General features: G+C 38.2%; 1 protein-coding gene across 1 annotated transcript in view; it reads left to right on the top strand.

Moving 5' to 3' along the window:
- Window positions 1-223: 223 nt before the first annotated feature.
- LOC115634511 (metabotropic glutamate receptor 2) overlaps window positions 224-25,818 on the top strand; it is a 71,215-nt gene continuing 45,620 nt past the window's right edge. The window contains exons 1-2 of the mRNA XM_030532278.1: window positions 224-566; window positions 633-663. Coding sequence (XP_030388138.1) covers window positions 224-566; window positions 633-663 — 374 coding nt within the window. The remainder of the gene's footprint in view (window positions 567-632; window positions 664-25,818) is intronic.

Here is a 25,818-nt window from a genome sequence, read left to right on the forward strand (position 1 = left end):
GCAGCTCGAGACGACAACAGCAGCAGCAATAGCAACAAGCCAGACCACACGTTTGCCACACGTGGCGTATACGCAATGGCCCATGACGAAAGCAAACGAATTGAAAACTGATGCCAACAACAACAAGAGCAACAGCAGCAATTACCTTAAGACAACAACAGGTACAGCAACTGCGGCCACAATTAAAGCATTGCCCACCCCGCGTTTGTTGGGCGCCACGAACATGGCACAATATGTTGCCAATGCGCTGGGCAATCCCCTGGCAACTATTAGCTCCATTGGTGGCACGACTGCAGCCGGCTCTGGCTGGCCCGTAAAGCATGCGGCCGTGCTTGAAGGTGATGTCATTCTGGGCGGCCTGATGATGGTACATTCGCGAGAGGACAGCATCACCTGCGGCCCCATCATGCCCCAAGGCGGCATACAAGCCCTCGAAGCCATGCTCTACACTCTCGATCAGGTGAACAAGCAACAGCTATTGCCAAACATTACGTTGGGCGCTCATTTGCTCGACGATTGTGATAAGGACACATATGGCCTGGAAATGGCTGTGGATTTCATTAAAGGTGAGTACCGCACTGTCCCAACGCAATGTATCAACAGATTTCCGCCAATTTATTCAACCGACCTAGAGCCGTGTCTAGCCCAGTTAACAATTGGCCGGTACGTGCATTGTCAGCAGCCACAAAGTGCTTATACGGGCTGCCAAGCGGACCGTTTGCGCCTAAATGTTTGGCTTTTTGTGGCATGTCCCAGCCAAACAGCTGCATTTAATTTGCATGCCCTCCCTTGTGTGTGTGTGTGTGTGTGTGTGTGTGTGTGTGTGTGTGTGCGTGTGCGTGCCTATGATTCGTGTAATGCGTTTAAAGCTGCACAAATTGGCCATGCAGACATGGTCGCATTTTATTTCAGCTCGTTAGGCTCATTTGCAGCACAAGTGGGCCAAAGTGTGTGTTTGGTAAATACTTTTAATGTCATTCTTTGGTGGCTCAATGGGCTTTTCGAAATAATAGAGACCAACATTTGAAAAGCTACAGTGCAACTTGCCTCTGAAGAATGTCGACTGAAGTATAAAGTATCTAATAGTTATCTTAAGCGGCTCTTTCTGGATGTTGTCTGTTATCATTGGGCATTGGTTTGCTACGATTCCCTAAAGCTTATCATAGAGGGAATTTTTTGAAAGAAATAATTTCCATGACAATGTTATTATACATTAAAATAAGTTCGGGTGGACTTGACTTGCTAACAGGGAGCAGCAGTGAGAAAAACCGATGAAAACTAGAGGCTACAATTTAATGAGAAGTCAGTCATTTTTTACAAGTTTGTTTATTAAAATTTATTTTAATGTTTGTTTAGTAATTGAATATTCCACTCACATTATTCCTGGATATTGCATTCAGACTAGAATTGTTATTTTAATTAATAATGTTTATGACTTTGTCGTTTGGTTCACAGCATTCCCTTTCGTGTACAAGCTTCGATAAATTTGTAATTTTCTTTTGTCGTAATATTTGGCTTTGACATTCTAATTATAATTCGAAAATAATATATTTAAGTAATTGGAAAACCATTTTTATTATTTTTTTGTAGAAACATTTATGCCATACACTTTTCTATTTGAATAAAACGATATATACGTCCAAATATGAAAAAGCGAATGAAAACAAATTACTGCTATTGGGGAGAGGGAAAAGTCAAGGTTGCATGTAAAATGCAAATATGACTAGTTTTACAATTCTGAATAATAAATGATGCATTCAATTCATGTAAATCTGAAACGCTGCCAGCTTAAAACAAAAAATGCGAGCAAATATTGAAATCTCGTTTTTCGGCAGTTTAAAGGGGTAACCAAATTTATAGCACATGTTTGGCCACAGGGAGTTCAATTTTGTGCTGTTTGTTTTCAAACTGACAAACTCGCAGCCCGTTTTGTTTTGTCATAATGCCTGCCACATTAAATGTAAAACAAATTTGTTTGGTAAGTGCTGTCGAAAAACTATACTGCGGGGTGGACATAAAAATAAAAACATCATAAGATAAATATATCAACAACCCGAACTAAACACAAAGACTCCAGTTGAAATAGTGATGTTCCTGAGCAAGATAAATGTGGTGTTTTATTTCAAATAATATAATTATTTAATGATAATGTGTGAATAAACATGTTGAATTAAAGTTGTTTATTAAATAAACAATAAACGCATTGGCTCAGAGATCCAACTCGTCGTTTTCTTGCTAGCCACGGCTGCCGTGCTTAACTCTCCCTTAAGCTGGATGTCTTCTTGTAAATTCATTCGATTTATAAATGAATTTACACAAATCTTTATAAAAATATAGCCCCCTTTTGTAAATTTTAATCAACATTGTATTTACTCTAAGATTTTAATAGACATGACCATAGTGGTTACAGTGCTGCTTTCATCCCTATTCATACCAATATATACTATGGTATATAATTCAATTTATCAGCAAAGCCTAGTGAACAAAAAGAGAAGAAAGTTTACTATGCTCTTATAGCGAAAGGAGTAATGAACTGGCGAATCTAAAGCTAAATTAATAGTGAACAATCTGTCTTTAAAAAAAATTTGCATTTAACGACATGGGTCGGCGAGGCATATTTTTATCGTCGAACATTTTTAAACTTTGAGGAAATTTAAGACATATTGCGTCCATATACTAAATACTAGCCTATTTATAAATTCGATAGAAAACCGTAGTAAAGTGTTTCCGTAAAAAGCTGGCGAAAAAATTCATGACGAAATACATATTCCGAAATGTGCGCAAAAACCTGAATAGCGTTCAATAACATTTTGTGGTTGAAAGGAGTGACTTTTTTTGTTTTTATAAAAACAATATTGCTGTTAACGGGATGACGCTTCAGTGAAAACGATGTGTGGTTTATTTTTAACACACACCACAGGACTTTTTTCCGTGCGGTGCCAGACAATTGTTTAATTTGTCTACGTAAAAAAAAACTCTATTTGACAACGGCAACCGCAAAGTTGTGGCACAATTTTTCAGTGCATATAAATTAAATTTAATGGCACAAGAAATATGGGTAATATCCTTATATATTTGTAAATGCTATTATCATATTGCGTTTGTAGTCATGCCGGCATGTGTTGTTCAATTAAAACAATGACTTGCTGTAGTGCACAAGTATATACTTACAAAGCTTCGACTATCGTATTCTAAACGAAGGAATTCAATTCAATTCCAGCAATTTATTAACGCCAATGAACTACACTTCTGCTTATCTGGTTGCCAACAAAACAGGAAACACTCACTCGCATGTACATGCATGTATTGGAGTACATACAGCGTCCAAGTTCGAGTTTCCCACACTTGCAGGTCTATTTGCATAGCCATGCACAATGGCTTACACCCATCCACACATCCACACCCGCAAATAAATTTGCGTGTTAGCATTCGTGAACCAAACAACGTTGACAACAATAAAGCTTCGGGCTGTTTGCAATGGCTTGTCCTGTTGTTCCGTTCGCAGATACGTCACTTGCCATTTGTGTGCCGCAATTTTCTTTGTATAATTAGGACTTTGTTTGCCCCTTGCCAAGCACAGATGTTGTACTGGTATCGACGACATCGATGTGCCTTCAATAGAGAGAAAAAATAATAATTGGGTTAAGCAAATGCATTTGTTCAGATGTCTTTTTCGTGTTCAATGTGAAAAGTGAGTTTGAATGCCATTGAACTGGGGCTCCATTTCTTTCACTCCCGCTGTTCAAAGAGGAGTCTGTTAACGGGCTGTTGTTGAACAGCTGTGTGGATGCTGTTGCGGAAATATTTTGTTAGAGCGCACTTAAGCTCTGTTAGCGGAGAGCTTTTAAGCAGCATTGCTGGTGTGTGTCTGGAATAAAATTAGGGTCTCCTATTTTGCTATTGCCTTCTACAAGTGTTTTGCTATTTTGAAATTTGGTTCATTCAATTAAAATTTCATTTTTAAATATTTTTTATTGTTGTTATGCACTTGCAGAATTTCCATAACCCGACCATTTGACATTTTTATATATGAGACACCTTTTACAGCTTATAGGAACGTTTTTATAATTTAATCGTGCTTTATGCAATGATGGTATTGCCGTGATTTGAACCCAGGTTTATACTCTGGAACGAACTCACATTGTGGAAGCTATGCCAGGCCCCCAACTTAAATTGTAAGTAAACAAAAAATATTCGGACAAATTTTTAGCCATGTGCATTGATCCACAATGTGGATTTCATATTGGCGGAATGAGTCTGCGGATTGTGTCTTGGCTAGGTCTTGGGCACTGTTAGATTTTGGGACATTTTTATTAACAGCCTCAAAACAAATCGAAAATAAAATTAAAAATAATAAAATACATTCGAGTGAAATTAGGTAATTTATGTTAAACACAATTATTAAAGAAAATGTGTAACAAAAATAAATAAGAATAGCCAGGAAGGTTTACTTTTAATATAAATAAATTGAATATAAATATATATATAAAAGATTGATTTAAAGACAAAATAAGAAAGTAACACACTCAGGTCTGTCAAGTCTGGCCTAATTCATAACGATGTGTGGTAAGGGATTCATCTGGGATTAGATAGTTATGTAAGCTAGTACTTTATATAATTATTTAATTAACATATTATTGCATTCAGTCAGCATCAAAGGTACGATGTATAAATACGTGAAAAACACAAACACTTAAATACCATTAAATTTTTTGAGGTACAACTGAAAAGGTTGAACCAGCTCCATACCCATACTAAAAGCTCGCAGGATTGTTTAGGCATAGTCTTGATTCACCGCTGATTTTGTTTAGAAAAGCGAAAATATTTCTTTAAAATCGAAGCATGTCTTTGGTTTTGTTTCTACGAAACGTCCCAACTTAAAAAAATGTTTCGTTCTTATAATTAAATCAGTAAAGAGGTATTAAATGTGGTAATCGCTGTGGTTTTATTCTTTAAAATGCAAATTCGCATTTTATTCGTGTGCTTTCTAAAAGTGTTGTGTATCTAACGCGCAGCCATGCAAATGATTTTGTAAAAACTGGGCAGCATCCTTAACCAATCCCAACATTTTTATTACTGGAATATGCCACCATTTATCAACCCATATCTTGAGAAGCATATCAATTTTCATGCTTAATGCTTCATTTCCGCTTTAGGCGCATAACGCTGGCAGGAAGGATGGATTTACATTTATGCCATAAATCTATGAAGGCCACTCACAAAATATGGTTTATGTTGTCTTAAAATTCTTTACGAGCCCACAATGCTACCACAAAGCATAGCGAACGGGACAGTGCGCCTAATTTTGGTTTTGGCCGAAGTCAAGCTGACCCAGTTGCTTGTAAATTGAAACTTTATTTTTCTTCACTCACAAAACAACATCCACAGACACACATCCCCACACATAAGTACCCTCATCAAATAGCATCTAAGAAGAAGAAAGAAAGAAAAGCATTCGCCATAACATTCCAACAAATATTGGCAGCTCTGGCCGGCCGTCACTTTTGCCGCTTTTTCTTTTTCTTTTTGCTCATATCATTTTAATTCGTCAGAAGAAGGCCGCACGACTCGACTCTTGACTTGTGTTTTGCCACTTAATGGAATTTGCCGGTTATGCGTTCCGCATGCCGCGCATTATCCTTTCTACGCCTGCCTGCCACTCACCATTTCCTGCCAAATTTGAGCTTTGACTTGACGTCGTTGTCGCTGTTGTTTTTTTTTATTTGTTTCTACTGCTTTCAATGTCTGCGCCTCCGTCTGCCTTTTAACAACGCACTCTTTGAGAAAGTTGACATGTTGCCTGCAAGTTTATATTCTGATACCCTTCATTTCTACGAAAAGGGTATGCTCCCTTAGGCATCTCTTTACATATTTTTAATATTGTATATTTATTTGTCATGAAGAAGCATCATAAAATTTGAAATTGTGAAATTGTCCCATAGGACAGATCTGAAATAAAGATTAAAGACTTAAACAAATATGTGTAAATTATTTTATTTATTGAAAATAAATTATATATGGGCCAACAAACTGATGATTCAGAAGAAAATTTCAAGAAAACTTGATATTGTCACCAAAATTTGGACCTGCTATAAGAAAATTGGAAAAATGTAGAACTTTTTTGGGTGACGGTCTATGCAGAGTATAAACAGTTGGCACAGCCGACCGAAACACTTGAGATGTATTCCTTGGGTTTTTGTTTTCATTTCGCCGTGGCACCAGCTTTTGTCTTCCGCCTCTTTGTTGCTTGTTTCCTGAGCAATCGCATGTGTGCCTATGAGCACGCAATTGTGCATGTGTGTGTGTGTGTGTGTGTGTGTGTGTTTGTGTCCGTTTGCTACTAACAAGATTTTATTGGCTGTCTTCCTGCCTTTTCTAGCTGTCTGCTCAATCGCCTGCTTAGCTTGTGGCCCATTCCTATGCAGTTAAGAGCTGGCTGCCGCATTATGTATAATGGCCGGAGGCGAAAATTATTTAGCCCCCGAAAGTATGCTGCCACATTTTGCATGGCATTATTCATGCCTCCTAGTCGGCGTCCTTAAAATTCTCTTAACTGTAGCCTTAACCTTTGAAAGGGCCAAATCCGCTTTGGCATTTTAAAGTTGACAACTTGAGCAGCATAATGCTCAATTTTTCGCTTTAACTCCACATTTTTTATTTTCTTCAGTGTGCAGCCGTTAAGTAAGCTATTGTTATTGGTTGTTTGTTGTCGCTTCTGCTGTACGGCGTTCCTGGCAAATTACGGATATAGTACTAGTATACAAAACGTTGTTCCGCCCGAGGACATAGCAAAATAGCAACAACTACAGCAACAGCTCCCAGCAATGCACGTGCCATTATGGCTACATGATTGCTCGTCATGTTTCCTTATATTTGTAGTTGTTCGCTCCTTGGCCGATTTCTCCACTTAAATACTTTACTTGTATTGTACTTGATCACTGTTGTTGGCTGCTGCTATTATATTGTCGATGGCCCGTCGGCAATTGAATGTTTACTCAACTCATATTACTGCTGCCAGCACTCTGTCCTTGCAAGCCGACGAATAGAAGTTGCAATTTAAGCCACAATATTTAAATTGTCTGTGAGTTTCTCGAGTCACTGTGGGAGACTGTCGCAATGCCTTTATAGTTATGAGATTGCACTTTTCTCACACTCTGTCATTCGAGCTAAGAATATTCATTCAAGCTATTGAGTCTACCAATGAAGCGTGTTATTATCTGTACGTCAATTAAAATGGAGTTAAATAAATAAATTGACTTATTAAAAGATTGTAATATAAGCAGCTTTCGAAAATACTTGTAAGTAAATGTTCTATTTTAAAACCCTTCGTACACTGTCCAAACGAATTAATAAGCCTACAAATAAGTGTACTTTATAGAAATGAAATAATTTATTTCATATTTTGTGGGAAATAAAATAATCACTTCGACACTTTTATTTTTATATATATTCGGAAAGGATATGAGCGTGTTCTGCCATCCTAGAACTAAGCACACCATTAGTCCCTTAAATTATTTTCATTGGCTCAAGCAGTTGTTTTATTCAATTTTTTCGGGAAGCAATATAAACTCAGAAGCAATTATCTTTGCCTTAGGTTTCCTTTCACTTTGTAAATCCGGAGTTGAATTAATATAAATATTTCGCTAAGAAGCTCAAGTTTCAATAGAGCAGTGCAAAATAGTCATATACTAAAGACTTCGGTTGAGAGGATGTCCTCCAGAACATCGTTATGTTGTCCTTTAAAAATATAAACTGTAATCATCAGGATCACTATTAAATGTAATCAGCAATTTGTAAAAAATTTAAAAACTGTGTGCAAGTGAAATACTTAACAATTATAATTAATAGCCAATAATGTGTTTTAATGAAAGCAATTGAAATGCTAATAAAAATATAAATTAATGTGCCTTTGTAATAATTGTCCGCAGACAATTACGTCAGAATTATATCCAATGGCTTTTATTGGCCTCACTCAAGATACAAACGTATATAAATTGAAACGTTCGTGTTCAACTACATGTGACAGGATGGACACTAGCCCCTTTAACGGTCATATGTCAAAATCATTTGCAGTCTCACGTGCATAATTAAAATGTATTGCTTTTTTTGCAACGCAACAACAACACACATTGTGCTGAATCCAAACCAAACAATGGTGAGCAACAATGCGCTCTCGTGCGCACACCCGGCAAATTACATATTCTGCATACGCCCTGTATGCAACATGTTCTTTTTTATGGAGGAGCTGTTCACTGTAATCTGTTGTTTGTACAGTCAGTCGCCGTTCGTTGTAACAAAAAGTAAAAACAGGCCTTTATGCTGTCTAAGAATAGTAGACGGCGTGTTGTGTAACAATTAAATGCAACTACGCTGTAATGGTACGCCGCTTTGTGATGCTCTCTATCATTCCAGTTAGTGAATTAATTGTTAGTGCAAGTTTCGTTTCTAAATGCTCGACTTTCTGTTCTTAATACTGTTCTTATATATAAACGTATTTTCCCTAAATGAATAATTTTTTTTTTTAATATTTGTTCGCCAGTACTTTTTACGTTGCATTCGAGCTGATAATAAATAAATAAATTAAAAGAAAATATAATTATGGAGACTCACTCAGTGCTTATCTTATTAAGAAAATTCTCCCACCAAGCTATGGAGTATTTTTAGAAGAAACGGGTATGGGAACTTCTTTAAACAAGTAATTAATTAAGTAGCTATTGTTTTTGAAATATCACATTATAAATAAATCTGTAAGAGCAAGTCGGTTCCACAAGTAAGGAAGGTAGTTTGTCGTTCAATTGTTTCTTGTTGAAAGTCACATCGAATATAGTATTTGATGAGAGTTTTCAGGGCCTGCTTGAATAGGAAATCATTGGAAGTATCAAGAAAGACAAACATTCAAAAATGTAGATACATACAGGCACATATTTAAACGCTTTATGTTTAAAGCATCATATCATTTGTCAGCACAGCCTTTTCCACATAAAAATCAATTTTCTGGAATTTTACGACTTGACGCTTTTTGTGCGTTTGCACACATTTGCATCCGTAGGTACTCCTATATACATATGTAGTATTATATAGTATGCGGGCATGTAAATGCTTCTACGCTGTACACGTATACGCGAAAAGCACTGTTTCAGAGCGTCTAGCCATGCCAGCAATAAACGTCCCAATGTCTAACGACGCGCAACTTACCAACCACAAGCGCAACATGCAAGCAAATAAAAATTATTCATAAAAGAATGTAACACTGGCTGGCTAGGCGAGGGAGGATGGAGCATAGGGTTGGGTGCCAACGAAGCAGTTGGTGCCAACCGCAGCAAACTTAACCAGTCGCCAAGCGCCAGTTTAGTCTTTGCCAGTATGAGATTTGTGGCTGCCGCCCAAAAAAAAAAAACCAAACGAAACAAGCAAACCAACAAGCATACGAATCTCGCCCCCTATATCGCGATATAACACCTCCATTTGTATAACAGTTGATACGACTGCCAGAATCTACCCCAGCGCACGCTAACAAGTGTTTGTTCCATTCATAAAACGGTACTACGGTCGTGCGAGTTATGCGAGTCGTGCGACTAACCCACTAGCCCCAATACGAGGCAGCGCAGGAAACTGTGCTACGGTTTTTAGTACATTGCTCCAGCTGTTCCGTGTCCTCTTTTAGTACAGCTGTGTATGTGTGGGTAATCCTCCCCGTCGCTGACTGCCACATAGCAGTTGGACCAAAGCCTTCGCTGTCTGCTTTTAGTTGCACGCCGGCCTTTCAACTCAGCGGACGTTGCTGTAGCTGCCAAGTATTTCGAGCCAATATTTCGAGCCTTCCATACACTTATCAGTACGTTTCAATCATAATAATGTTGAACAGTTCATCCACTCGTACTGCAAAGGAGATCTATCGGTGTCAAGTGCATGAAGTGAAGTGTGGAAAGTGAACAAAGTAAAAGGAAATTAATCAGCAAGTGTGAAGAGAGCATACGTCAAAGCGAAATAAATCGAAACGAAACAAACTCTTGTACATTTCAAACCAACAAATAACTAACTGGATTATATTAAAAATTAGTAGCTCAATAGACCGATTACTAAAATACTAAGTAAAATAAATGTGTAATTAATTATTACATTTCAATTGCTTAGAAGCGTAAGTAAACCAATAACTATACAAAGTAATAAATAATACAAAAACTTTCGCTTTAGTAAGCATTAAATTTTTCATAAATAATAAAAAAGAAAAGTGATAATAAATATAAATAAATATAAATATAATAATAAGGTAATAATACTTTAAAAACGCACTGCATAGTGAATCGCAGCAGAAATCGTGAGCATGAATACCAAATGAAATAAATAAGTAAACAGTTTAAATACTGCACAATTCGAATTCGATGTCCAATTTCATTGAAATAATATAAATAATGTAATAATCTAATAATTAAACACTGCTCTACTCCGTTGAGCAATGTGTTAGCTACAACCGCAAGTTGTGCCTTAAATGTAAGGACAACAATAAATCCGTATAGTGGCATATCTCTTGTGCCGCCTACTAACAAGATATATCTTATCTGCAGAAGAATAATTTCGCTCTCGAAATATAAGAGTGACAGCAACCTGTCTGCCTGGGAACCTTTCAATTAATTTTGTTGCCCGAAACAGCAACCATGCAAAGGTTGCTGGGTCGACAGCGACTGACCCAACAACCTGCTCTGCCTCATGCGAGGACTAAAGGGACAAAATAAATATTAATTAATATAAATTCTAAATATTTTTCATCAACAAGCAGCCAACGCGCAGTGGTCCGTGCAGCACTTTGACGGCACTCTGTAACAACTGAACTTGAAAAAAGCAACAACAAATGTCCAGCAAAGTTTAAAAATAAAAAAGTTTGCCCGCAGTGTCGAGGCTGAACTTTGAGTTTTATTTCAGGTTCTTCCTTCTCCATATTCCATTCAAGCGCTTTATGCTAGCTTTAATTAAAATTGGTTTGAAATTTACGCGCTCCGCTTTATTATACTTAATATACTTGCTTGAAGTGGCTGTCTAGTGAGCACCAATGGCACTTTCTTTTTGGCTATAGCTTAGTCTGATTTCTGATTAGCTAGTGAAAATATTAAGTACTTGGGCAAGTTGCCAGACCAAAGAGCTATGCGGCATTATGTTACATTCGTCTGAATTCCTAGCCTTCAATGCATTATGTCCAGTCAAGCTCATTTATTGCGCTTACCCTCAAAGGTGTCCATTAGATGCCAAGGCCTAGCCAAGTAATGAACACGATATGTGGTTTCAGTTTGAGGTTTGACTCAATGACCCAATACTCACTTCTATGCTCCCGACCGCACATCAGTCTAATGACAGTGTGGCCTGAAGACCGCACAGGTGTGTGCTCGCCTTTTGATAAGCCCGTGCTCAATGAAGAGTCAGCAGAGCAGCATGTAGCAGGCATTAGCAATTAAGAAAACTCAAATCTAATTAGAAAATTATGCCAAAAATGTGCTGCTGTCTGTTTGTTTGAGGCTGAGAATTTAAATTGCAAAATAAGTTCAACAAGAGATCTCTGTATGCCTAAAGATAAGCTGAAAAGAAGGCAGAGCAATGGGCAGGCCAGATGTAAATTAAAAACAAATTACATTTCAAAATATGTATGTGTGCTCGTGTGTACTCACAAAACAAACCTACATACATACATCCTAACGTACTCGTATAGCACATGTATGAGCTTATAGCTGCTATTGTGCATTTCAGCATTTTATTTGCCCATCTGGCATTCATTTCGTTTACATTTCACTAGCCACATCCAGAACATAGTCCTGGCCCTAAGCGCATTAGCAATTGCCTCAATAGTGGAAAGCCTGGCAGAGGGCACTGCTAATAATGTTCAGGTGTATTTGATAATTACAAAAGCTTGTGGCCGACCACACACAAGCTCACAAAGCAGACTCTACTCGCACAATGTGCGGCCTTAGTTTTGTCCAGCTCTGTCTTAGTTGAGGCGTAACTTTTGATAGTTTTGGGTTTTCTGCCCCCGGCACGTACTCTTGTGATAAATGTGGACCAGCATCCCTGGGGTAGTCTCTGCATGGCTGTGACAAATGGCGGTCAAACAGCTAGACTCGGTTATGTGTGAGCTGAGCACACGAAGTTTGTCATTCCATACGCCATAAGCCCTGAGTTCATTAAAGAAATGTATTCCAGCCACTCTTGTGCGTTGAGAAGCAGAATACGAGTATTTCAACAATTGATTTAAATAATGTTTAAATTAGGAATCGTATTTAAATAACAATCAAGACATATTCGGTTTTGGTTCATGAAAAGCATTTCTCTACAGCTTTCATCTATATTGGAAAATAAAGCCGAAATGAACAAAATTATTTGGGGCTCTGTATTCTCAATCAATCAATTTAAATTTATGGATTTAAGTTAAAGTCTATTTCTTATTCACATAAAAATTCGAATACCTTGGAAATACATTTTGTGTGAAAATTGTATTGTCAAGCTGTACTTCTAGCCTTTGCAATGAAGTGTGCAAATCAAAAGGATTATGTAGCAAAGGTTTTTAATAACACTTTGCGTCACATATATCTGTACTTTTAACTGAGTTTTCTTCTTCTAATTGTGTACTTTTCTCAATCTATCAAAACGTTCAATAAAAAGTCTAACGACAAGTCTAAGCTAATCTCTTAGCTTCTGCCGAACAATTAAGTCGTGAGAAGTTGTTCATTTGCTGTTTTCATACGTGTATATAACATATCTGCTGATCACTTCGACAAAGAACACATTGTGGTCGAATTGTGGTAATGTGTGCTAATTGTGCGGTGATTGTGCTGCGCAATACTCGTGTTGCAGCAATGCATCCCACATAAGCTCCATTTAAGTACTTACTGAACTGAATCGATTGCCTCTACCTGATTTTTGATTATTGCACCACCTGCTAGGCCTAGTCAATTCGTCATTGTCGCTGTCGACGCCGTCTTATTGCCATCTGAGGCATCCTAGAATATTTGCTGACAAGCTGCAGTTGGCACTCATTCTTGGGCAATGTTTGTGTGCTGCAGAATTGGAGCAGTTCTGTGTGCTCTTTTCAGTTTCACGACAACGTAGGCCAATCATATTGTGTTGTTATTGTAGTGCTTGTCAGCCTATAGTATCTTTGGGTGATGATGGTTGAGGTTTGCAGGTATCTGAAGCAATACTAAGTACATATAAATGGAGGGAATCCTCCACTCATAAGCTATTGCTTTAAGAAGACTTCACATGTTATTAGGTCCAATTTTTTAAATTTCTTTCCAAAATGAACTAGAATAAATATATACGAAATGATGTAATTTTAAATATTAAATGCCGGCTTGTTTCTTGTTTCAAATGTAATTTTATTTACAACTGTATTTCTTTTCAAAACGACGAAAGTAATTTTTACCCATTCAATGCCAGCACTAAGTCCAAGTGATAAACGACACGGGTATTAATTTGTAAACGAGCCACAAAACACGAGGCGTGTAGGAAGCCTGCTCTGCCTACAATGTTCCATGACACGCTCTAATTGCATTTCAATGCATGTTAATTAATTACAAATTGTACACTGCAAAAGCTCCACAGGACATGCCTCCACTCTCTCCAATAGGCAGTAAAGTTCGCCTCTGTCTCCACTCCGCCGCTATTCACACCTGCAATAGTATATGTGCGAGGGATTGAATGGCATTTTGTGCTTGAAAGTTTAACTGATATTCATTGTAATTTGCAAGCGGTAATATTGATTGACAATGTATTAGAAAATATGTTTAAATGCTATACGTTTTGTATTTTTCTTCAAAGGTGCTTTGATGCAATTTATAGAAAGTTTGCTTATTAGCGATGGATTGCATAACAAAATTTAAATCCATTGGCATTAAAAATATAGCTAGCGCAGGAAATACTTTATGCAGAACAAAGGATGAACATTTTCCAGAATTTTTTCATGAAATATGGTTAAGAAAAGCTCAATTAACTCAACTTATGTATTTTGACATACTTTAATTATTCTTTATACAGCTGTAAAATATTCTAAATGTCATTATTAAATGAAATAAATATCTTTTGTAATTGCCGTAATACTTGTATATTTTACGTTCTTGTCATCGTGATAGAAAATTAAGTAAAGTTATTGAGATATTCGGTCATCATAAGTCATAAGTGTACTTGCCTTGGCCACTTCATATTTTAACGCATTTATTGTTTCGATTTTTCCCTAATTGATAAGCCACTAAACGGCAAAGCTTCTAATGTTTCTTCTACATTTTCTTTTAGTTCATTCGAATTGTTAATATCATTGTCAAAGTATTTGATATTCAGTTGTTGAAGGAGCAAAGTTTTCTGCTGCTGGCCTCTTGGAGAACTCCAGGAAAACATTCATAGTTCGTAAATGCTCGCAATAAGTCCGCCGCATAGACATTGCTTTAATTGATTGCCAATGCTCGACGGTGCGAATTCGCAATAATTATAATAAATAAAGGTGCCCCCTGAGCATGAGGAGAGATGTGCAGGCTCTTAATTTATTTATGGACAGGCGTTAAAATACAAACATACACGGGCGAAACAACCCTAAACTAATTTACAGTTAATTAGATGTTAGTTACCTGTTGCCCGCCCGCCCAACAATTCTCATGAGTAAAATAATTAGAAAATCAAATGCGAGTGTGTGGCACACCAACAAAACGATAGAGGACTGGCCACCTGGGGCGGGGCCAAGAGCGGAAGCGGAAATGGAAATGGCGCAGCTGTACGCAAAGTTTGGCTCGCGCATAAAGTTGGACAGCACGATAAATGGTTATATGGTTATATGGTTATATATATATATACATATGGCTGTGTGTGCCAGCAGAAGAAAGTGTTGTAAACAAACCAAGAAAACTTTTTCGTCGACTGTAGCCGCGGGCGCGGCCTGAAACTGAAGCGAGCCAACTGAGAAAGAGTGCAAAGACTGTCTGTAAATGTGTTTGTAAATGTGCGCTGCCTGCCAACAAATGGCAGGAGCTGGAGCTGGAACTTGCGTGCACATGAGAAAGTCGACAGAATATAGTATAAGAAAGTTTTGCATACTTGCGACGACGCTAACTTTTGTTATTAAGTCAATTTGATGCGCCAACTAAAGACTCTGGGGCTGAGGTTTTTCTACTTACTTGCTAGTACAAGTTGTTGTCAAAACTTTGACTGAAAGTAGTCCAAACACAGCTTGTCACTCGATTCTCTCTGACAGGTGGTTTTCTGCAGCCATTTCCTAAATGGCAACAACAAATTAAGCAAGTTGAGAACTCCTTCTATGCAGCTTGTGCTGCATTTCTTTGTTTTGTTATCTAATGCGCTGCTAAGCACCGGAAGCAATGCGAAATAAGTACTATTCGTTGTAATCTGCTTAAATGCGTGTACGAGTACATGTTTTTCCTATCCAAGTATACCACACCTTAAGCTTTGTATCCACCAGTTTTTAATTTTCCTTTTCTGTCGATTAATGCTATAAATGGCTAATGAGTTGTTTGGATTTCCAAGCTCCATTGACCAGAAATTCCCTCTTCCTCTTCGAGCGAGCCACGTCTGTATCGTGTGTTTTGCAATAAAAATTTAATGAAGCGCGTGCCTTTTTTCTCTGATGGCGTCGGCGGCAAGCGGCTAGCACTTTAATTTTAATTGCATTTAGATAAGAGTAGTATCTTTTTAATGTTGCGTCTACAGGGCACGATTGTGGGGTCTTTAAATACCGCTGCGACAGGGACACACATGTTTGTATAACAAACACATTTTTCCATACACATTCTATCATTTCATTCCTGTGAGTAGTTCAAAAGTGAGGAAAACGATTTATTGTAATGAGTAACAAGAAAGGACTGAACAATGGAAAAAAGTGAGTTAATTATATAAGGACAACAGGACAAGTAAGGGAAGACTGACGTCAAAAAATGAGTGTAAATGTTTGAAAATCAACCGATAGTATTAGGCATGGTGGTTATAAGTCTTGATTTTTTACTTTCTGCCGATATATGTGCTAATTTCTGCTGGAAATCTTTTTGGTCAGTTTAAAAGACTATTTAAAATTTAATCGCTTGTATCATCCAAGAAATTCTTGCAAGTGTTTCATGCTCAAGACTTTTTCACTGCAATAAGGCATTAGACAACTATTCACAAAATAACTCTGCCAAGTGCAGGCTTGAAAGGCAATTTATCTACTCACTGAGAAAAGTAAATGGCCAATATGTCTAGAATATTCCCAATTGCCAATATTCGACCTGGATGGCTTTTTCTTGGGGCATTTGCTTTAGATGACACCAGGTATGCTTTTTCTTAAATCACTTTGCTTTTCCGTTTTCATGCCAAGCCGCACGTCTCTTGTCACATATTTAAGTGCTATTTGTTTTCACTTAGCACAGGCTGTGTAGCTCAAATTTATACGCCCATTATGTGGCCTGCCAGCAGCATAGCTACACTCATCATGGCCCAAAATCTAATGGTAAATGGAAGCCCACAAGCATGGGGAACGCATCACCTGACGTCTAAATACAAATATTTTTTGGGTCAGGCATTAGCATATAACTTAATGAATGCTCTTCCATGTTGACCCAACCACAAATGAAAGTACGCTTCAGCTATCCAAATGCCCGTACCGTATTGATGCCAATCAGAATTAAAACGTACTTTGCGGGCACATGGAGCAATAATAAATACTATATACTTACTATATATATACAAGTATATGCGCACACAAGCTCGCCTACATCTGTAGACTTACATAAAAAAATATGACTAACATGGCTGAAATACTCTGCCCTGGTAATATTTTGTGCCGCGTTGGCATTTATGAGCTGCTCAGTTGCAATGGCTGGCATTGTCCTCTGCAGTGAAACCTTCCCAAGTTGGCCATCGTTGGCTGTACTCAATGAAAAATTAGTAATTGTGCAAACAAAGGTTTCTAACGAAAAGATATTTTTCAAATTTCTGGAACGTTTCTAGCTGTTTAAGTCAGTTAATATGTACCATTCAGCTATAACCTTTTCAAAGCTCCAGCTGAAAAATACCGCTAAAAGTAGCGCAAAGTAAATGGCAAATTACAAAAGTCCTTTAAGCTTATTAATTAAATCCAATTGAAAGCATTTTGAAGACTCCCTAAAGCAATCAAGCTTGTGTTCAAAGCGGCTTTATAATTTACCTACCAACACTCTGGTTTTGAATTTGTTTTACTTGAGTCCCGTTCCGACATATTTTTATTCTGATTGGAATGATTTATTGGCGGAGCAACATCGCGAATGATAATCCACTTGAGAAAAGACTGAGTGCAAGACTATTAAGAATATTACAAATGTCAAAAAGATTTATTCAAAACGTGCCGGGTCTTTCCGTAGGAGATTAATGCTATTTATAAATTCAATTCTTTTGCTTGAAATTTAATTAAATTAATAGCGAAGCCACAGGCTCTACTGTAGTCGGCTGCACAGAAGTATGCCATAAAATATTTAGTGCTTAGTCGGGTGCTTAGTTTAGTTGCGCGCTCGCGTGGATTAGAGTGTAGAGTGCAGTGTAAAAACGTATGTGCTCGACAAAGTCTTTTTTTTTTGTTGTTTGTTTGTGCGAGAATAAGTGCGTGTGTGGTTGCCAAAAATAAAATGCTAAGCATGCTCGAAAATGCCAAACAATAGACAGCGACAACAACAGCAACAAGCAATAATGATCTTTTTGTTACACATGTGCCTGAGGTCTGCGGCCCAGGGTTCTGGGGCCTCAGTCTGGGCTTGGCTGGCTGGCTGCTTGGTGGTACAAACAAAAACACGCAGGCGAAATGTACAAACAAACAAACAAATAAACATACATACTCGCAACTCACACTCCCAAGCAAACATGATTATACACACACTCTTGAGCTCACTGTTTGGCATTTTTTGTCATGACTTTGCGCTTTTGGTGGCAAAAACAAACAAAAACACGCGCTCACCCACACTCGAGCATACATGGACTCGTATGTATAAGTGCGCTCCTTGCTATTTGGTTCTCTTCGTCGCTGTTTGCATTTGTTAGCATACATTTGGGCGTCGCTTGGCCAAGCACATGCTCCTAGGAGTAGGCGGCCTGCTGCCTTTTGTTTTTACTTTTAGCGAGATTATTATTTTGTTGCTTGAATCAACAATTCTTTGGGCAGGTCGTATTGCGTTGTTATTGAATTCCGAGTGCTGCTTCGCTTTGACAAATTGCGACCAATCATCCATCCGTTCTTTACTATATGCGAGTACATATGTATACTTGTACACATTTGTGTATAGACTGTGTGAGTCCAGGGTATAGTTTCGGACTCCATCAAATACAGCGAGTCATTGAATGCTAAGATTTTTAATAAAAAAGCATATAAAGCTAAACAATCCAACAGTAATAATACGCGCTCGTGAATTTGATAATATATTATTATTTAATTTAATTTATATTTCGAAGCTATGTGTATATTTTCCTGATAAATAATAGTATTTTTAAAGAAACAGCCTTGTATGTTACCACTCAGCTGCAGGCTATTGATTCTGAACATAATTTGCCGAAAAAATTTAAATAAAAATTTCTGTACAACTAAAAACTAACTTTTACTTAAAACCAATATTTCTTTGGCGTAGCACGTTTAGCGCACTTGCCTGTCTGCGCTCACACCTTTCATATTTTGTAATGGGTTTTCATGGTCAATTTTATGTGCAGTGTGCGCTGAATTAGCAAAATATTTTTTTTCCCAAATTCTACATCGGTATTTTGAACATCGGCATATACGAAAGGAAAAACAAATCGCAAACAGCATTATATTATTTTCGTTTTGCTGCCTACGGCGCCATGTCTTTGGTTTGGTTTATAAGTGTGCGCGTGTGTTTGTACAGCGCAAGCCTGTAAGTCGGCAATGGATGTTTTTCAATTTGCGTTACTTAGCAATTGTTATGCAAGTCACGCGCCAATATATACACGTACATACATACGCGCACAGTGGCATAGAAATACATAAAAAGAAACGCTAACCAATATGTCATGTCGCAGAGAGACAAACCGACGCACACACCCAGGCTGGTCGCACACTCGCCCGACAAAGAATCATACAACATATTTACGTATTCGTGCAAAGTATTTAGAGTTGAGGGACCTAGGCAAGGCAAGTCTGGGCTCGGCTGGGCAGGGCAGAGCTGCAAGCAGAAATGCTTTCGCATATTCGTGTTGGTTTTGTGCTTTTTTTTTTGTTTTTGATTTATGCGACATTTCCACACATTTGCCCGCCATTAACATTTTGTCTTGTTGCTATTGTTTTTGTCAGAGTCGCGTTGACAGGCTGCCAGGCTGCCAGGCTGTTATTGTCACCAACGTCGCTGCAGAACGAGTTCATTTTCATGCCATAGTTGGCTGCCTCATGTTAGTCACATACTACATAGCTCTGCCTGATTGAAATTGATTGTTAAACCTTCAGCACCAGCACCAGCAGCATCAACAACTACAAGCTCAGCAACAATTTGCTGCCAATTACACGCACACACAAACATACACATAAATAAAGTTGCTTCGTTTCTGTTTTTGTTTTCTTCACAACGCCTTCAACTGCCATCTTTATCGCATTGCAGTCAACACGTATGTGTGTATGTAAGTCCATATACGTGCGGAGGAGAGAGCTATATGAATGGAAGCGAATACTGCAAATTTAATAAGCTGCGATATATTGTTTATACTTACATACATACGGAATACGGCTATAGCTTGAGACAAATAACTGTCATCCAATTACTAAAAAAAGCTCCTATTTTATAAAGTCCCTTTGAAAGCACTGATAGATATACATGCATATATTTAGAGGTTGAGTCATTATTTCGTAAGATCATATTTTAAAAATAAAAGTTTGAGAAGTTTAAAAATAATGCCAAGTTTTTTATAGATATTATTTTCCTATTTATTAAGGTGTAAAAAAATGTGGGAATGAATCATTAAATTGAACTTATAGCAATGCAAATTAACAAAAAAGAAATCAACCGAAAAATGAATCTCTTGGGTGCCAGTAGGTGGTTTCACGGAGACATTAGGAATGAAAATAAATGATTACTTCTGAATATAGTTACTCGGTCGGGCGCCGCCTGAGCTATGTGTCAAATTACTTTCTCTTTGTCACGATGCTGATCCATGATGCCATGATTATCCACAATCATTTTTTAACATCATCAAATTTATAAATATGTACTTGATAGCTGAATGTACAGATGAAGCAACAGCGTAGGCTCCTTCTATCAATTTTAGCTTCTGTCTTGAACTTTGTTGCAAAGTATGCGAGTGAATGTAGAGATACTTTCCGGGCATTAAAAATGTGAATATGAAGTGAAATTTCCAGATGAGAACATTCCAAATACTACGAGTACAGTACAACAATCAAAATTGCAGTAAAAGTTTTTAGCAAACATAATAGGGGAAAGAAGAATAAAACTAAAATATATTTAAAAAAACAAATGAAAAGGCAAAAGAAACGCACTGCAATTGCCAACCCATCTGCAAGGTTGTTGCTGAAGTAAAATTTCAGAATTGCAAAATAATAATTGCAATCTTTGTTCATAGAACAGTAGGGCGTGCTTAATGCCTTCGGACCTGTTCACAGGCAGCTGTCACAGACGTTGCGCTCATTGTTTACACAGTTCAATGGCAACAATTTAATAAAAGCACACATTTTGTTGCTGCTGGAAATGCTGGAAAGTTGATACAGGCAGGCGGAAATTGTGCAAATTGTTGTAGCATAAAAATTATGGTGACATCTTAAATTAAAAACAAGTCAGCATGTTAGTCCTGTTGGTATGACCATGAAATACCCAACACCCAAACCAACAGATGTATACCCCCCTTGTAGTTACACATAAAGAAGCCAAACGATAAGTACTGTTGCAGCTTGGGTGCCTGCTGGCCCGAGATTCTGCCTGCTGCCGGTTACTTACATTTGCATAAACCTAATATATCCTTCTGTCCTTGGGGTATGGGTTAAACAAATTTTATACGCGCTGAGGAAGCTCGGTAATATAAATATATTAAAATTCTGGGGTCATAGAAACAAAGTGATGCCCGAAGAGAAAAACTGACTGTGAAAGTATTTATGGTTTCCAAATAAATGAAGCTGCATCACAATAACTTAACAAAACTTGTTGTGTTATATGAATGCTCTTTACTTTTTAGTTTCTATTACCATTGAAACTGAAGACGCCTTAAAATGTTCGTTTTATGGAAAGCAGGGTAGGCATATACTTGTACATACATACTGTGGAGGGGCTTGCACCACAAGTAAAACACTCGTCCGCTCCGTTTGCCAATCTGTTTAATACTGAATTTTGGTATTCACAATCGTTATGCTTCAGTCTACGATCATTCGATATCACATATGCATTTGTACTTATACTCATACTCATACTACCACAATACCTTTTGTGTTTTTGTAACATTCAAATCCAGCATGTCCAGCGCAACACACACTTTTTACCATCAAAAGATTTGCAGTGAATAAAATAGTTCATTATTTTAGCAAAACACAAGGAAAAGACGCCCAATATAGGGCGCAAAAATAAGAAAGCCCTTAAATAAAAATACATGCACTTACTATATGTTCCTCTACGTGTAAGGGACACACCCACGCACACACACCCACTAGTACACACAATTAAAATCAGCCATCTATAAAATATCAAAACAGCTAGCTGCAAAGGCGAAATATCTCCGATGGAATATATCTGTCTACGCATATCTACGAATTTATGTGGGGGCTTATGTGTGGGTGTGTGGGTGTGTGTGTGTGCTAAGCATACTTACACACAGTTATGTAGTTGGCTTGTCGAAACTTAGAAGTGTAAGTTGCTGTTGCCGTACGATAGCAGTCGATGTGGCAACAACAATATCGGCAACATCAAAGCTGATGGCCTGCGCCCAAAAATAGGCAACCTGCACGGTACGAGCGTCAGAGCAGGACAGCACGGTGGGTAAAAAAGGTACAGGCGCGGCCTTTACGCACATCATGCGACTGACTGCTAATGGCGCTCAACTTTTGGGGCGGAAGAGGGCAGGAGTGAAAAAAATTGAAATTTATATTTACGCACCACATAAATTTCGACTTTTCGACTCTGATATGTTTGTATTAGTGTTTATAGTGTGTACGTGTTTTTTTGTATTCTTGATGCGCTGCAGTCAGTGTGAGCCCCTGTGTATGTGTGTATGAGTGTCTATTCGCTTATGAAATATGTATGTTGGTACTTGTATGTGTCTGTTCGCCCGCTGACAAAGTTGAAGAGCGCACGCAGCGCCACATCATGTTGCATACTTTTCAGGGCGCTCTCGCTAAGTCGCACGTGCCTAGGAACGAATGTGTGCGTGTGTGTGTGTGTGTGTGTGTGTGTGTGTGTGTGTGTGTGTGTGTGTGTGTGTACATGCGTGTCTGTGGCATGTAATCAAATTAAAACTTGGAGCAAGAAATTGCTTTTAAAGGCATAAAATGGCGTCTACTTACATGACGTGCCAAAATGGTCGCTGACAACACTATTAGTTCCCGCCGACATAAGGGGAATGTAACTGAAACATAAGCCAAAACTATAGCTAGCTGAGATTATTACATGCAGCCATCGACGTCTCTGTCAAATGCAGACTGCATTTCTCGTTGTTGCTTTTTGTCTGCTGTTCTAGTCAGGTGCTGAAAAGGTGCGAATCGAAGCTTCTTGTTACGCCAGGTGCACACGCAAGTTCCAACTGAAGCCAACGGGGCGTATACGTAACTAAAGAAGGTGAGCAAGTGTCTGTTGGCAAAACTTGTAGCAGCGTAGATAATAACTTAATTACATTTTTGTGTGTGCTTTACTTTTGGCAACTTCGTTGAGCGCAAATAGAAGAATAAAGGGCAGGAGCAAGAGCTGAAGCAGCACCTGTCGAAAGCAGCTAGAAACATGTGTATTATCAAATGCCAGTCATTAGCGACACGCCAACACACACACACACACACACACAGCAATTTACCTTCATATATAGTAGTGGTTGCTATCATTGTTTATCTCGTATGCTGCTTGGGCGTACACGTGTATAAACATTCGACGCCAACACGAGGGCCTCAGGCTTCAAGCGAAAATAATTACTACGTTATGGCAGTCGGCGCTTTAGACCCTACACAGATGCCCACCAAGTCTCTAATTGGCACTAGACAGAGCTCATGCTTTTCTGTTTGCTCGGCTTGCACTTTCCCTGGCAATTTCGCCGAACAAACTATATAAAAGCATATTTGTAGGCATCTGAATACTTGGAAATGTCAGTATGCAGGAATGCTCATGACATCACATTACCAAAAGTTAACCTTGCCTCCGGCCTGGCCCGCTTAACTAGTTTACCGGTCTACCCCTTTTTTGATGCCCTAGAAACCTGGGTATATTTCAAACTACTATATGATGGGAATTATTTACAATTTCATGTCTCCTCCACCACATCACTTTTGTGGCGATTTCAAGACTCTTTACTGATACATTTCTGCTTTGTACTTTTTGAAAAAGTAAGGAATTATTTCGAATTATTTACTAGCCATAATTTATAAAATTGGCAACCTAAAGAAGGAGGTTACGATATAAGTAGTTAAAAGGCCTTTCAAATACTCTAGTATCATCTGATTGTAGAGTATTTAATAGTCGGAATCAAATCCACGATCAAATTCTCCATATTTAGTTTTGTTATTTTGACACCAAGGGTAGGGCGTGGAGTAAAATTGTACGAGTATTGAATATCTTGTGGCAAGCTGAGGCAGCGTACGGGGTGGCACGGACTGCGTGTCAATACCAGCTAAGAGACAGGCAGTGAGACAACCTGACAGACAGCCTGGCGGGGTGAATGACAAGAAGACTGCGCCAGGTTGACAGGCACAATGTGGGGAGCAGGCGGTGAATTAATTAGCGTTTAAATGTGGCTTGGCGGCAATAAACCTCCCCCTACTCGCCCCCTCTTCCTCCGCCAGTTACCTGTAATGACGGAAGGTATATTGTAAATCATAAAATGTGTCTGGCAGAGTGTGTTAAACCACATGGCTGCACACTCGTGTTTTAGCCGGACTGCGATCTGCAGTTGACAGCAAATTGTCTTGGCTTCTCCGTCTACATCTCGCCGAGATAGTTGCGACCGCAACAGTTAGAGAGACACGTGGAGGAGCTGTCGAGCTCGTGCGAAACCGCTATATACATACATCATGTCTTAGATATTGGATATCTCAATTAATTAATGGCTTCAATTCTTCAGCAATATTGAGATGAAATATTTTATGAAATATACAGCAATCGATTCTGAATGATAACTAACTATTATAATCATTTAAATATAAAGGTCATTTCAATCTTAATGACCACATTATTCACTTCAATGATAATTTCAAGACTGAATATTTGAAAGTTAATATACTTATATACAGAGCGAATATATACGCCTTTAGAAATTTTAAAACTTCATGTGGCCCTTGCATTTATTTAGTAATTGAGGAATAACCATTTATAGAAATTGAGAATATTTATGAGTATCTATAAATAAAGTAAATCATTGATGGACGGATACTAAAGAGCAGACCACAATTAATCCCAGACTATAAAGAAACAGTTTTCAATATTTGTTTTCACATTTAGGGACGACAAGGCCGGCTGCAAAGCTAGACTGGACATCCTGACATAAAGTGCAGACTAGTAGGTTGAGAACAAGTAACGATTACAATTCTTTGATTACCCTGTATGGGTCATTTATCACCTTCTAAAAAATTATGCTAAGCAATGTCTCTCACATTGCCTCACCAATTTGGTTTCATTTCACAAATTTTCGCAGAAATACTTTCTATTTTAATTTATCTTCGAGTTGAATTTTACATTATTATTGCATCTTACTTGTATATGCAAAAATGTGCTATTCATATGTGAACAGTCGCGTATTATGATACTGCCGGTAAAACGTAATTAATTCCCAATCACTTGCTTCTTGGAATTCGGGAATGGCTTAATGCTTAAAATTAATAATTAATTGGTGGCGACAAAGGTGGCTTTGGCTGAAGGCAGCAAACGAAACGCATTTAACATTCTTGTGCGTATTTATAAAATCCTTTGAACGCAGTTGTTATTGCTGCTGTTGTTGTTGTGGTTGTTACATAATTAAAAACAACTCATGCTCGAGTGGTTTCCGTAAAAGTCACAAAGGCGGCAAAATTTAAGCTCATACGCGTATGACCTTGCCAGTTAAATGTTATGCTTGGGCTCTCTTTAAAAGCCCTGCAACGTGTTTTGGCCATAAAGTACAATTTCGGTGTTAAAAGGCGAAAAAGGAAAGGCGTCATAAAAAAAGAAAGCATACATTCGTACGACCCATGCGGCAATGGGCATCGGCTTGACCCTTATTTGCATAATTTAAATTCACACACACATTTACAGACACGTACACACACATGAGATGGCACATAGGTTACACATTAAAATGGCCATCAAATGGCGTGAGAATGCGTGCCTTGTGCTTCCCTGCAGTTCCTTTTATTCCATACATACTAGTATGTATATGGATTTTTTCATTCGGAATTTGATTCTGCATTTTTTTTGTCTTGTGGAAATATTTGCCTTTTTGCCGCCCATTTGCTTCATGACTTTTTGTGTTGTTTTGTTTTTGGGCAACAATTTAATACGCTTTAAGCATTTTGACACAATTTGCAGAATGTAGCCGAGCAAGTGACCCTTTTTTCGAGCACCCTAGCCCCGAAATGTGCAGTGTCAGCAGTAGCGGCAACAATGGCAACAAAAGCTGAACGCCAGTTGGCCTTCATTAAGAGGGTTCAACAGACTGCCGCAG

This window comes from Scaptodrosophila lebanonensis, unplaced genomic scaffold (genome assembly GCF_003285725.1).
Source record: "Scaptodrosophila lebanonensis strain 11010-0011.00,11010-0021.00 unplaced genomic scaffold, SlebRS2 tig00000001-arrow-pilon, whole genome shotgun sequence".
In the NCBI taxonomy this organism is placed as follows: domain Eukaryota; kingdom Metazoa; phylum Arthropoda; class Insecta; order Diptera; family Drosophilidae; genus Scaptodrosophila; species Scaptodrosophila lebanonensis.